Here is a 15,751-nt window from a genome sequence, read left to right as displayed (position 1 = left end):
ATAGTTAAGTCCCCTGATTGTCCTGGCCTGGTTGTATAGGGACGGAGGGAAACTGAGTGGTCTGCAGTTCCCACCCCACAGCTCTGCCAACTAACAATCCACTTCAACTGGAGAAGGGGAGTATATACCCAAGTTATCTGGGCTACATATGTTTAAAAAAAAAAAAACAATTCTGGAGCTCACCAGCATATCAGTACAGCTCCTGTCAGGGATCTGGCCAGATTCCCTGCTTACACAGGGGGTCCAGAGCCTAGGAAGTGAGTGTTGCTGGTATCCTCCCTTTCCCTTCTCCCACTCTGTAAATTCAGCAGCAAGAGAAAAGTGGGGATGAGTGGCAGTGCTCAGCCCCTGCTGTCATGCAGCTCTGGTGCCCAGGAGCTGAGTGCTGCTGCTTCTCCCCTCTTTTCCCCCTGCCTCTGAATTCAGGAGGGGATTGTAGGGAAGGGCAAACAGGAATGGTGCTTGCCCCTTGGCCTCTGTAGCTTCATGAAAGCAATAGCCTTGGCCAGGCTCTGTGAAATCAGAGAGCTCACAACACATGCTGTAGCTGTGCTGACATACTGATGAACTCAGAAAACTCACTGTGCTTATAGCTGGCAATCGGAGTGGTGACCATGCTACCAAATCCCCCTGGTTCCACCCCTACCAGTAGCCAGGAAATAGGTCTTGCATTGGATTCATAGGCCCGTATCCCTTTTCTCTCTAAAAAGAAGAAGAAAGGGTTTCTGAGATCGAACAACACAGGCAGGCAATAAAAAGAAGGGCTTAAATCTCAATTCTGTGTTCAGTGGCTGTGTCCAGAGCTTCCTTCTTGTGAGCGTTTTTTCCTCTGTTAAGCGTAAAGTTATTTTGTTAGCCATGAGCAGCACAGGTGTTTCATTTTAAAGTGTTTATAAACCACCCAGGCTGCCGCGGGTGCCCTCTGCACTGATTGTAGGAACTGAACCTGGCTGGTTACTGGCCCCTATCTGAAGCCCAAGAATATAAAATAAATAAATGCACTGAAATATTAGAATCTTAAGAAGGTACCTGACCTGGGCATGTATTCACCAGACTGCAATTTTGAAATATGAGACTAAAAAAATGTGATCATCCTTGAGGCCAAACATCTAACACTATTCTCCAAAATCTGTATTTATAAATAATTTATCCAAAACATCTGCTGTTGATTGATGAGCAGTGTAACTAACATTATTCTCATTTAGAAAGGTCCTAAACTACAGTACTTTGATACTATAAGCAAAGTAACAAAAGAGTGCATTTAAAAATCATATTGCTGCTTTGAATTATTTGATCTCTTTGGGCACATCCACCCATCCAGGCACGTGTGCTTGCAGCAGCTCAAATAGGAGTGGCAGAAATTTGAGCTGGGGATTTTTGCCTCAGCACACATGCCCGGACATGCGCTTTGGTCTGGGGCAAGTTATGCCACTTGGGGCAAAATAAGCTTAACCAGCTCCTCCTGGAGCTGCAGCCAGGGGGAGCTACAGCTTGTGGCTAGCGCCTGCTCTGGCCCCAGCAATATAAAAAGCTGCCCTGACAAGTAGGTCAGAGCTACTCACTCTCAGGAGCTTCTGGGGCCTGGCCAATTGGTATATGGGGACACTACTTCTCTTGCCAGCTGGACTGCGGAAGCAACCTTACCTGAGAGTTCCCTGTACCCTCTACTCACTGCAAGAGTCTGGCAGTGGGGGCTGCTGTCTGGCTGTGACCTGCTGCCCCATGTGACAGGATGAGGCCCCAAGGGTGTGCACCTGCCACACCTGAATGGGGACTGCACTCCACTGCAGAGGCATCTTCATCTCTGGGCCAGCTTCCAGTGGGCTGTGGCTACTCAGTTGGCCTTTGTGTGGCACTAGTGCCATGTGTGCCCCATGCCTGGCCATGTGGGCAGCTATCACCTGAAAGATGTTCTCAGTGTCATGGCCTGCTTTGAACTGTCAAAGCATATCCTCCTGACCCCAAGTAGCCACTTCCAGCTGGGTTCTGTGTGCCAGCCCTGAGCAGGCTTCTCTACCTGGGTCCTGCCACATACTCATTTGCAGGAATTTTGGTGTTCCTTAGTGAAAAACTGCAAAATCACTGATAAAAGCCCAAATTCACTCTTTAAAATACTCCAAATTCCATGTTCTTCCATAATTAAGATAAAAGACTCTTTTTTATATATATATATATATATATATGTATGTGTGTGTGTGTGTGTGTATATATATAGTGAGAGAGAGAGCAATCAGTTGGGCAATGTTTTATTAATATATTTGCCATTTTAAAGCAGTTGGGAAGCCTATTAGTATCTGTAACATCATGATAAAACAAATTCTAAATATCTATATGTTTCGATATTTGCTCTGGGTTTTCTTATCATAGAACAATTGGAACTCCCCCCGACCCTACATAGTTAGATGCGTCAAAAATTGGCTGATGAGGCGCATCCAGAGAGTCGTGGTGGACAGGTCATACTCGACCTGGTGGGATGTGAATAGTGGGGTCCCTCAGGGCTCGGTCCTCGGGCCAACACTGTTCAACGTCTTCATCATCTACTTGGATGACGGGGTGGAAAACATGTTGTCCAAGTTTGCCAATGACACCAAGATGTGGGGAGAGGTAGGCACGCTCGAAGGGAGAGAGAGGCTGCAATCAGATTTAGACAGATTACAGAAGTGGGTGGATGGTAATAGGATGGGCTTCAGTGTAGATAAATGCAGGGTGCTGCACCTGGGCAGCAGAAATCCACAGCATACATACAAGCTGAGGACCTCCCCTCTTGAGAGCAAAGAGGCAGAAAGGGATCTTGGAGTCATTATTGACTCCAAGATGAACATGAGCCAACAATGCCAGACCGCAGCCAGCAAAGCCAACCGCACCTTGTCGTGTATCCAAAGATGCATCTCAAGCTGGCCCAGAGAGCTGATACTCCCTCTCTACGCAACTTTGATCTGGCCTCAAGTGAAGTACTGAATCCAGTTCTGGGCACCGCTCTTTAAGAAGGATGTAGCCTGCCTTGAGAGGGTTCAGAGGAGGGCCACCCACTTGGTTGGATGGCAACAGGGCAAGCCCTATGAGGAGAGGTTGAGGGACCTGAACCTGTTCTGCCTCAGCAAATGGAGGCTGAGGGGGGATTTGGTGGCTGCCTACAAACTCGTAAGGGGAGATCAACAGCAAATAGGAAGGGTCCTATTCCCCCCAGCAGCACCTGGGGTGATGAGGAACAATGGTGAGAAGCTGCTGGAGAATAGGTTCAGGTCAGATATTAGGAGGCACTATTTCACTGTTAGGATAGCTAGGATCTGGAACCAACTTCCTAGGGAGTGTTCTGTGCAGGGGGGGCTCCTTGCTCCTACCTTGCTTCTACCTTGGGTAAATTCAAAAAGAGGTTGGATGATCACCTGTCTGGGGTCGTATGATCCCAGCGTGTGCTCCGGCCAGTGGCAGAGGGTTAGACTAGATGATCTATTTAGGTCCCTGCTGACCCCTAACTACTATGAAACCCCTTCACTATATAGGATGTGGGGACAGCTACCTCTGCAGCCACAGCTCCTGCCAGCTGGTCTCAGTCTATCTGACAGCTGGCCACACTGGGAGTGTGATGGGTGATGTGGGGTTTGCAGGAGAGGGGTGGAAAAGGGTGTGGGGGGATTTGGGTGGAGGGATGTGGGGGAACATAGGGTGTGTAGGGAGGTGTAGCTGGATTGTGGGGGAATTGTGGGCATAGGGGGACTGGATTGGGGGAGCTGCTCAGGAGGGGTGCTTCCCTTGTGCCTCCACAGGCTGCAGCCCCCCCTGCACAGAACATGAACTGCCTCCCCACAGGGCCCACATGCCCCTCTGCAGGGTCTATGCCCTACCACACACAGCCCACAGTCCCTGCCCTGTAGCAGCAGCCACTGGGGTGCTGGGAGCCTTTCCTGGCATAGCCCTCCTGCGGCACGAGGCAGTGTGCCTCCTCCTCAGGCACCTGGCGCTGTCTGTGCCACATCACATAGGCCAGCTCAGATTGGCATGGGGCTGTGCACCTTCAGGCAGCTCTGGGGAACTTGGGTTGTCACCTGGGGTCCTGCACCATGTGCTGTGCCAGGACAGGTCCTGCATGGACAGGCCCCGCATGCTGTTGGACCAGGCCAGTTCCATGCACGCAGGACTCAGCCTGGCATGAAACGCAGTCCCCACAAATGGCGCAGGGCTCTGGGTGACAGCTGGAGTTGGGTTTTTTTTTGATACCTGGATATCCAGATTTTTTTGTTCCCAGCGTGCCTCGTGCCACCTCTCAAACTACTTTGGAAAGAAAATAGTATATTTGTTTATGAACAAGAAGTCCTTTTTTAAATACATAGGGGGCAAAAAGAAGGTACTGGGTAACGTGGGGCCCCTGCAAGACGCGCTAGGAAATTTGGTCATCACACCAGATAACAAAGCTAACCTATTTAATGACTTCATTGCCTACATTTTCCTGAGCAGGGACCAGATCACCCCCCCCCACTGGGCCTCCCTCGGGCCCCAGGGGGGGTGCACCTAGGCCAAGGGTCAGTGAGGATCTAGTCAGGGAACTTCTGGAAGGACTGGATGTATTTAAATCAGCTGGTCTGGACGATCTCCACCCCAGAGTGCTGAGGGAATTAGCTGAGGTCATTGTGGGACCCGTGGCATGACTTTACAAGCACTCCTGGTGCTCTGGTGTGGTGCCAGAGGACTGGAAGAGGGCCAGTGTAGCTCCCATTTTAAAAAAGGGGAGGAAAGAAGACACGGAAAACTATAGGCCTGTTAGTCTTACCTCAATCCTGGGTAAGCTTTTTGAGAGAATTATTCCGGCACATGTCCACGAGGGGCCAGCAGGGTAGATTATGCTTAGGGGCAACCAACACGGGTTCATTAGAGGCAGGTCCTGTCAGACCAACCTGGTGGCCTTCTACAACCAGATCCCTAAATCCTTAGATGCAGGGGTAGCAGTGGATATAGTCTTCCTGGACTTCCAGAAGGCTTTCAACACTGTCTCTCACCCTACTTCACGGTCAGGGCGGCTAGGATCTGGAACCAACTTCCAAGCGAAGTGGTGCTGGCTCCTACCCTGGGGGTCTTTAAGACGAGACTTGTCAAACACCTTGCTGGGGTCGTTTGACCCCACTACTCTTTCCTGCCATAGCAGGGGGTCGGACTTGATGATCTGCTCAGGTCCCTTCCAACCCTACTAACTAACTATGAAACTATGATGTAAGAAGGGTAAGATTTAGATATGCCCATAACTATTTCTTGCCTTAAAAATAAGGCATAGTAATAATTTAAAGTGCTTGGTTTTGTTATGATAAGTCAAGTTGTCACAATAACCTTAGCTGTGTTTAAAACTTTTTTTTAAGTTCCTCTTTAATTTAGCTATAACTGAAGCTTTTTGAAAAAATATATGCCACCATCCAAAAGCAAACTTTTCCACATGAGTCATCCAGTGAGTTTATGCTGCTTATATCATAGCCTTACTTTGAAGCCCAGCAGGGAAGTTGCTTCTGAAGAAACAATCTAGTTACTGACGATCTGTTTTGTTTTGCTTTCTTGCAAACCTGTAGTAGCCAGAGTAGAAGGATAATCATTTCAAACACTGTAGAGCCTTAGAATAATAGAATCCACAGTATTTTAATTAGCCTACGCAAACTAAAGTTTAATTTAGTGAAGACTCTTTGCAAGTTGCTTTTATATTGAAACTGTCACAGTATATCAGTCAACAGAACAAATGAAGAAATTATGCTCTGAGCAAACAATGCTGTTACCCTAAGGAATCAAAGGACTGCACTGCTGCTCTGCAATTTTAAACCCAGCATGATAACAATAACATTAACAGACGATTGATCATTTAAAAAGCAAACCAAAAAGCCCTTATTATATGCTGGACTTGCAGTATTTAGCTACAGTCCTCAGTGGCATGTAGATATTTCACAGTTCATCCAAGGACACTTTACTCATCAGTGTTACATTTAAAAAAGAGATAAAGATGGGGAGAAGAGGCCACAGTAGCATAAATTGAGTGAGAGCCTTAACAAGATTCATCCCTTCAAGAAACTGATAGTCATAATCTCTCACTGACTTCATATGGAGATGTAGCACCTCACAGGATTGGCCCAAGAATTAGAAGCTAAATATTGTATTTAAATATATCCCCAGCCTCATTCATTTTCCTCCAGCCTCAGTCAGCGATCATTCCAATTAAATAATATGTGAGCAGTTCTAGCATTTATAGTAAGTACATCTCTTTATGCTCAGGCTGTGATCTGTATAGTTTTCTGTAGGGTTTTTCTATATATTCACTGTATGTTCTTTCTGTGTATTTACAATAAAGTATTTAAAAAATAATAAATGTTTTCTAATATGTTCAAGATGGCCAAATTGTTAGAGTTCATCTCTGTTTTCAGCCAGTCATTGGATATGGAAGATGACAGGCGGCTGAATTTGCTCGATGATGGAACCCTCATGATCCAAAACACCAGAGAATCGGACCAAGGTGTATATCAGTGCATGGCCAAGAACGTGGCAGGAGAAGCCAAGACGCACAGTGCTTTCCTCAGATATTCCAGCATTCCAAGTAAGGTCTTTCTGCTTGTTTGTGTTAGGGGTCAGCATGGAAGCGTGCCTTTCATTTACTTGAATATAAATGTATTACGTAATCAGGTTCCACAAATATTTTAAAATTGCCTGTTTGCAATTTAGTAATTATTATTCAGAGTTTGTATAATTTCCTTCTTATTTATTTGTATTCTGATATCTAGGCCCCTATTTATTTTGGATTGTTCAAGCTTAAAAAATGAATGGTAATCCCTTCCTGGGAGAACTCAACATGTAGTGTTTAAGAGGTGGGATAAAAAGTTAGTGTTTACCTTTTCTGAGGTAAGCAGAGACATGAAGACACATTTTACCTTAGGTAGCACACATGTCGGCCTGTAAGGTGCCTTGACATAGCTGATGCCATTTTTTTTTGAACAAACACCATGAGCTATAAGCAAAATGAGCAGAGAGGCAGATATGGGACTTGAACCTTCAGTCTTTTTTGAGTTTTAAGGAAGGTTCTTAAGCAGAAGATGATCCTTCTTCAGGTGTTTGACCTTTTGGCCCTGAGAACCAAATGAATGGCATGGGGCCAGTTTGCAGGCCAGTTCAGGCCCCGTGTGCCAAGACAGAACTTTACACTACCATTGCCTGGCCCCGCCACACCTGGATTGTGGCCTTGGCTGGGCCCTGCACACCAGGCCCCTGCACCACTCCCATGCATACTGCGATCGGACCCTGCGGCCCTACGCTGTCCCCACAGGCCAGGACGTGCCCCCCTACTACCCACACCCAGCCTCTCATGCGAGGATTGGTCCCTGGGATTCTTCACATCAGGACTGGGCCCCACACCAGCATGCATGGTTCAGTCTAATGCTGTGGGGCACTCTATCCAACCTGCAGGGCTCCCTACAAGTTTGCAAATTCCACAGCAGGGAAGCGGTGCCACCACTCCCCTTCTACCAAATTTTTGCACCTATGGGGACACCCACAGGCTAGCTGACAGGGCTGGGGGCCAGATCTCACCTGCAGGGCAAGGTTAGCCACTTGAGTCAAATGGTGGCATTCCAGTAATGTTTATACAGATGGAAATTAACACAGTTTTCCATATTGTTTTGTTTTCTGTTTCCCCTACCCCGTACCAGCCAAGCCCAGTTTTATAATTCAGCCCCAGAACACAGAAGTCTTAGTTGGTACCAGCACCACTTTGGAATGCATGGCCATAGGCCATCCTCAACCTCGTATCAGCTGGTCCAGAGAAAATGGAGACTCACTGGATGAATCCAGGTACATTGTCACTTCTGGAGGAGGACTTTTCATACAGAACGTGACACTGCAAGACCACGGTCAGTTTATCTGCCATGCTAGTAATAATCAGGACTCTATTCAAGCATCAGCAAAGATTATTGTCCAAGGTAAGTAGAACAAGACAGAGCTGATAAAAATTACATGGGCAAGCTCAAGATATAGTTTTCATGTTGTCTTCGTTAAAATACCTGGTTTGATCTAAAAATACAGGCTTTATTGTTGTTTTGCAGTGTGTTGCTTAGGCCTGTAGTCAAATTCTATCTTGGATATGTATGAATCTAAAACTTATTAATTTCAGTAGTAGTTGTGTATATATATCTAAGGACAGGATTTAACATTTAGGAGTTAGTTAATAGAATTCTATATTAATATTTCAAGTACTCAAATTTTATTAATGACACTGGACTGAATTAATCACTGGCATACCAAAACTCCATTGACTTCAGTAGAGTTCCACAAGGGATGAATGATACCCATTGTTATTCATTTATTTATATAAAGGGATATTTAAGCAGGGTGAATATGCTGGGAAGGTCCACATTGTACAAAACAGCTGGGCTTAAACTAGCCCAAGTATTTTAAGACATCAGTTAGTTTTCCTTCATCACTATATTTGAGTTAACTTTGATCAAACTAGAGGGTTGGTTTTAATACTTTACAGCTCAATAAGCAGTGGGACGAATAATTTTGTAGTGCTTTAAATAAGTAGTTGTATGACCCACCGGTTTTGAATATAAGAAACCAAAATATTCTTTCTCTAATATGTAAGAAATATAGCTTGATTGAGATTTTTTTTTCTGTTTTCTTCCTCAAAGCTATGCATGTGATCAGGTATGTGTTGTAAATGTGGGCATATCTGAAGGAATTGCTAAGGCTAAGCTGAATCAAATAAATTTGCTTTGCATCTGTTTCTGAGAATGATTACTTCTGTGGTGATTCAGTGTTCCCATTCAGCACTTTCACAAATAATTTGCAAATAGAAAAAAAAAAGATAAATTATTCAATATGAATTTGTACCCTTCTCTATTCCAGACCTTTGGCATGCTCTGTTGTAACCTTCTGTAGTTCTCTTTATTAGATAATCAGACATCAAAGAGATGAGCATAATATAAAGAGATAGATTGTTCCAAGTTATTTCCTGCAGTCAGGAACCCTCCTTCCCCTCCCCCTCCCCCTCAACCCATGCTCAGTAGCTCTGTCTCAGTCAGTAGCAAAATAAAGATGTCCTAGGAAGTCATTGTCACAGAGGGAGATGCAGTGCCTCAGGTGTTCTTTTCGAGCTCTGATGGTCTGTCTGTAGACTTTGAACTATGCTCTGTATTCACTGGGAAGTCAATGCAGAGTGCCGAGCATTGGTGCAATATGTTTTTGGTAACCTATATCTAAACCTCCTATTTAGGTGGTCAGAAATTGAAGCTTTTTCTTCTTAGAATTTCAGTGAGCAATTTAATTGAGCAATCTTTCTCCTTATATTATGCTTATGACCTTGGTATATGAGTGTCTAATGCAAAGACCTACACAAAGCTACAACAGAGAATGCCCATAGTCTGCAATACAGAAGCGTACAAATTCTGATTGAATAATTTATCTTTTTTCTTATTTGGAAATTATTTGTGAATGTATTATTTTTTCAGTCATTTTTCAGTGTATGTAGTAGTTGAATCATTTCTCCAAACAGTTTGGCCCATGGAGATAGTTAACTAAATATCTGAGTGTTTCTTGTTTTGTAATTTGTTGTTCATGCTGTATGATTGGGTATTATGTTAATAGAAGTTCTCAGCATTGGTCTAATTTTGCTTATGTTGATGCAAGTAAAATTTGATTTAGGTTAACAGAAAAGGTTTGAAAATCTCACTCAGTATGGTTTCTACATTTTGCTGGATGAAGTAAATAGAATGATTACTGATACAGTCATTGTGGTTAAGATTTTCTCAGTCACTGGGAAGCACTGGAGAGTGTAGTGATCATTGGCTTCAGTAAACATAGGCATACATGAATGAGAACTAAAAGCAATCAAGGCTCATGGTAGAGGTGATAACTTTTATTAGACCAATACATTTTTGCAAAAAAAATTCTGTAATTACAAGCTTTTGGACACAAGCACCCTTCATCAGGCATCAGGAAAAAACTCTTTTCTCTGATGCCTGATGAAGGATGTGTGCCTGAAAGCTTGCTATTTAAAGTCTTTTTTGGGTTTTTTTTGGCAAAAATCTTGTTGGTGTAATAAAAGTTATCACCTCTACCATGAGCCCTTATTGCTTTTTCCTCTAGACCAATATAGGTACAACCTGGATACCTAAGAACTAAACATGAACTTTTAATGTAAAGTGGTAGGTAACCTCTGCAGGCCCTTTGTCTCTCTCTGTCTCTCTCTCTTGAGAAACAAAAGAAAAAGTGCATGAAGACATTAAAAGAGGCTTGGAGATTTTAGGCCTGCTGTAATTTTTTCCTGCCTCTGTTGGGTATATATATGGAATCCAGATTTAAAATAGCTAACTCACTTCAGTGTTGAAATACTGAGAGGGAGAATCCAGACTGATTGGCTGCTTAGGCATCTTTACATTGAGCATTTACTGGTCCTTGTCCCACTAAATAATTATATGCACGTGAAGGCTGCAGACAGATTGTTGGGGTTGTCTCATTTTATGGCTGTTCCTAGGGCATTCCCTCATCAAATACATGAAACATATACTTTACAGGTACATCTGTCTGTTAAAACCACCAGGCTCTAGGTTACATCCTTGTTATTCAGTTACTGCTTACCACTGTCATTAATTATATGTGCATGCACATTTTGTTTGCAAAAGGTAAGCTCATCTCTCTTCATCTTCTCAATTTGTTTGATTGACACTCCCCTTCCTCCCTGCTTTTTTTGGAAACTTTCCTATGGCTTGTCTTGCATGCACTGCTATTTTGTATATCCATCAAGTCATTTATTATTTTTAATATCCCTCACCATGGGGCTCAACCACCTTTCTGCCTTTGTAGCAGTGGCATGTCACAGCTTACGTGCATTTATCTGGAAGGTGACATCCTACGTGATTCAGAAGCTGTTGGTTCCAAGAAAGCTGCTTGCTTTCTTTACCAGTTGGTCTCAATCCAGATACTGGGAGAGATGACTAGGTTCTTTCTATCAAAACTTCATCCACATGCATATTACTTTCCTTCTTTCCACCCACACGATTCCTGCATACTTTCAAATGTTTTAATCTCTTTCATTTCCCTTGTGAAAACATTCATTGTACAACATGGTACATGATTTGTAGTATGTCAAATTAACTACTTCAGCATTACTTCTTCTTTCAGAGCTGTTTAATTAATGCTTACCAGAAGTTAGCTTGTGGTTTCAATGTTAATGACGAAGCTGTTTCAAAGAGATCTCAAAGACTCTATATTTTCTAGGCTTCAAGAGAAACCAAGAAGTCTTTTAGTGTCTCAAAAAGCTCACAAATATATTCTAAAATTGAAACTCAGAGCTTTAGATAGTTTGAGTACAGCAGCTCCATAAAAAAAAAAAATCCTTTAATTTGGAAACATTAAAAAGGATTGTTTTAGTTGGTGTAGTCAGATGTATATCAATATATACCCAAGGGGTTATGATTTTAGCAAAGTTCTTAGATGTTCTTTTCTTTATTAGTGTCTTTTTATCATGACATCTTTATTCATTAGTTACCTATATTTAAATAATTGGACTTTCAAAAAATCCCCATCCTTATGGCTATAATTATAATACATACAGGACCATAAAGTAAAATTAACTTATTGAATTGGTTTGAAAACAATGAGATTGTCAAAAGCAGATGGCAAATAGGATTAGGTCTTCCATGTTCAGGACCTGTTGGCATAGATTTAGCAGAGATTTATTTGGAGGTATTGTGGATAACATCTCTGTGCTTGCACGGTAAAGAACTCTCTTGAGAAACAAAAGAAAAAGTGCATGAAGACATTAAAAGAGGCTCGGAGATTTTAGGCCTGCTTGTAAACTGAACTTGTTTAATATTATAACCTGATTTTGATGTTAAAAATAGGAAAAATGATTAAATATGCTCAGGACATGAACTCAGGAGGCATTGTCAAAAAGAGGAGAATTGAGATGTTATGTAGGAAGAGCTGAGTGGCCTTGAAGTCTGGAATAACCAAACTGGAATGAAATTCATTAGTACAAAGTCATGTACTTTGCACCCGATATAAAATCTATTTTTACCATTAAATGAGAGCTCTTGAGTTGGAGATTAGTATGGAGAAGAAGGACCAATCAGTTGCCAATGTCGTACAGTTGTAAAAAAGGCAAATTTGATCCTAGGATGTACCAAGAGATAGATTTCCAATAGAGGAAACATAATGCCATTGCACAAAACTTAGTGAGATCAAATCTGGACAGGTACACACAATTCTGTTTGCCTCTGTTCAAAAGAACACCCTGGAACACTTGCAGAGAAGGACGTCTAAGGATAGTTAGGGGAATGGCTATGTTTCTGCCACTTCCCTGACTGTTGTGAAAGAAGCCACACTCACTCACTCCTGAATTGCACATGCCCAGGCCTGGCAATTAGGTAGAATATGTGGCTTACGGTGGTGCTGAGTGTACCCCAGTTATCTGGGCTACCCTAGGAGTAGTGTTGTACATGGTAGAAACAAGTCAATAGACTTGTTATCTGAACAGTTGCATTTAAGTCAAGGTCAGGGTGAGACAGAGAGAGAGAGAGAGAGAGAAGATTTGCATTCTAAAAAGTGTGTTTATTAAGAGATAACACGGTATATTAGGAAGCAATGAGTTAGTTACCTTATTAAGCAGGTGCTCTCTCCCAAGAGTGTTGATCAGCCAGCCCTTAGGATATGTGGGACAGCATGTCACTTCAGCAGACTTGAAAGCATGTCTGATTACACTCTTTACATATTGCCTTTTTTTTAGCTTTTACATTTAATCCAATGTATAAGCATGGTTTATGACAATTTTCCTATTTTTTTAGCTTAAACCGCTAGCTTTTCTTACCCCCACTTGTGCTTCACTTATGCCCATACACATTAATATTCTATTACATCTTTTCTGCTTGACAGCAGGGTTAAAAACTTCATCTTAGGCTTAGCTGTTACAACTTTTACTAATTCTGTGCCATGCCTGCTTGTACAACTTGTTGGTAAGCTCAGCTCTTGCTCCTGTGTTTAAGAATAAGGAAGAATTTAACAGTTCTGATAACAAAAAACTTTTTTGACCTACAGGCTTGTTTCTTGGTAGCGGTTCTAGGCTCAGCAGGGAGGCCTATATATGTAGCTTAAAATACTTTGATTTCATTTCCCTACCAAGTGAGGCTGGGAGGGGATAGGAATGAACACCAGATATGGAGAAGAATTATTTATATTAAAGGATGGTTGACAGAAGAACAAAATGGTCAAGATTAAATTTAGGTTTGGAATAAGAATGATGGCTGCTTGCAGATGTTAAAAAAAAAACAAAAAACAAACAAAAAAGAGGTTTACTGGAAAAAGCAGCGTATTAGTTCAACCCAGCTCTGCAGTGTCTGTATAGATCGGGCACCTCAGCGGGGTTTTTTGGCACTTTTATGTAAAACTGAGTCAATTGGCTATTACATAAAAGTGCCAAAGAAGGCTTAAAGGGCCCAGTCTATCCAGAGGTTTAGGAGAGCCGGGTCCAACTAATGCACTGCCTCTTATTGGCTTGTGCTCAGTTCAGTTCAGGAGCATGTGGAGTTTAAAATAAAGCTTTTTTCTTCTCTGTTTTTTGTTTTGTTTTGTTTTGTTTAATTGTCTGCAGGCAGTCTATGTTTCCTAATCATTAGTGTAGTGAAGTTCTGAAAAAATATTTCCAAGGGGAATGGCGAGGACAAAAAACCTGTGTTTACAGTGGAGCCCTGTCTTCCAAGGTGGTAGGGGAAGATCATTCCTCTATTGCATGGTTGCTGTTTTCATGGGAATGTGGTTTTTTTAAAGAACAGTGTTATAAAAAAAATGAAACTATTATTTAAAAAAGTGAATAAAATATTTCTTAGTGAGTTTACAACAGGAACCTTTCAGTTAGTTTGCAGCCCCTTTCCATCAGACAAAACAAATGAAAGTAAATACTGGGCAAAAAGTTGTTTTTTTGGTCAAATTTCCAAATAAATAAACGAAGTCTAAAAACATCGAATTTTGAATTGTTTCCTGTTTTAGTTTTTTGCAGTTTCATGAAGCCAAATGCATGAAGGAACAAAACAGAAAAAAGCAGCAGAAACATCTTTTACTAGTGTTCCTATAGGTTCTGCATGTAAAAGGAAGCTGCTCAATATTGTATTAATAAATAACTGCTGTATACATTGCATCTGTATCATTATAGATTGGACAATTGAAAGAATGTGTATCTTCTTCAAAAATTACTATAATTGTGTTACCCATCATGTGGGCTGTTAGCTTGTATCCATCTTTTATCTCTCATTTGGATTCTCTGGTTCCTTTATTATTGAATATTTGTGTGTTATTTTTGCTTCCAATTTTTTGTGAAAATGAGTATTTCTTTCTCACCCACATCCTGCCTTACCAATCCTCATTCATCCTTTCTAATTATCCTGTCCATGAATCATACGTTACGTTGTCTGGATTTATTTTATTTATAATATGCATAGTCTCTGATAATTCTGAGTAATAAAATATAGCTTTTAACTTTAGAAACCACATGATTGTAACAGCCATCTGGTTGTCCTTCAAGATTCTTTACTACTTCCTTGTTACTTTTAAGTATTAGCATCTAGGTTTTTAATTCGTCTTTAGCTGGATCATTAATCAACCTACTGGTGAGCAAAAGGTATTTTTTATTTTCTATTAAAGCAGATTGCATATTTTTAAATGCAGTGCTTGTCTGTCATTTTAGCTGATGCTTCATCTTTTTGTTCTGATTCTTATAGAATTCATATAATTTGAGTCACTAACATACAATCCTTTCCCTAGGTTGGCTGAGACAAGTGAAAAATAAAATATTTCTCACTGAAAAGTGTAAATTGGTGTGAAAGGCACATACTTACTTTATATAGGATCTGATCATTTATGCTGTAAATCAGAACTCATTCCCACCCTGCTTTTTAAAGAATGGCCAGAATGGCAATGCTTTGATTGATTTTAATAAGAAAACAAAACTTCATTTATGTGATCAATACAAACATAATAATAAGTTATATACTAAAAACTGCCCATAGAAATACATTATTTAAAGTAATTTCATAAATGTTTTCAGAATTGGAGGAATGAAGAGATGAAACCGTTAGATCTGTTAGTAGGCTATATACCAGACGGTTTCCCTTAGAAAGGTCACTGCTTTTGAACGAGCTTTAGTTAAAGTGCCCTTGCTGCCATTTTGAAATGCGGGATGCTGAATACATGAGATGCTGCAGGCATTTTAATTAGAACATGCTCCCCACTGTACCCCAGAGTATGTGTAAAAATGCCCATAGTTTCCAAAGGACATTAGCTAAGTAGTAACAAAAAAGATGAGATGTGCAAATGTCAAATCATTTTGCTTTTAATCTTTTCTTATTCAGTTTTCCTGTTTGTAGTACTAGTAGGATTTGCTCATAGAGAAACACATTTGCAGCCATCTTAATTATTTATCTGCAACACTGGTTCTAAACTTCGTAGAATTTGAGGCATCCCTTGTTAGAGTCAAGGCAATCCCTTGGAAAATGCCAGCTCTTAGCTTTCACTCATTTTTTGACTACAGAAAAATAGTCGAGCAATTCTTCTGTTGCAAAAAACACAAAATGTTTTTAACATTATGGATTTTGATTTGAATTTGGCTTATCTTGTGAATTGTAAGGGGATGGGGGGGTGTGCCACTTACCGTGGGACCCCGATCCCCGGATGTCCCCTGGAGAGGAGGGGTACGCGTTGGACCGTCCCGCTTCGCCGCTCTCGCCTGCCACGACTTGATGGAAAT

General features: G+C 41.6%; 1 protein-coding gene across 3 annotated transcripts in view; it reads left to right on the top strand.

Moving 5' to 3' along the window:
* PXDNL (peroxidasin like) overlaps positions 1-15,751 on the top strand; it is a 338,939-nt gene that overhangs the window by 220,551 nt on the left and 102,637 nt on the right. For 2 of the 3 annotated variants that reach the window (XM_019547951.1, XM_019547943.1), the window contains exons 9-10: positions 6,393-6,562; positions 7,668-7,937. In XM_019547951.1, the coding sequence (XP_019403496.1) occupies positions 6,393-6,562; positions 7,668-7,937 (440 nt within the window). The remainder of the gene's footprint in view (positions 1-6,392; positions 6,563-7,667; positions 7,938-15,751) is intronic. The other variant, XM_019547935.1, reaches the window with a different exon arrangement.

This window comes from Crocodylus porosus, unplaced genomic scaffold, assembly GCF_001723895.1.
Source record: "Crocodylus porosus isolate Cpor-Errol unplaced genomic scaffold, CroPor_comp1, whole genome shotgun sequence".
Classification (NCBI taxonomy): domain Eukaryota; kingdom Metazoa; phylum Chordata; order Crocodylia; family Crocodylidae; genus Crocodylus; species Crocodylus porosus.
This window is presented reverse-complemented; position numbering and strand designations above follow the sequence as displayed.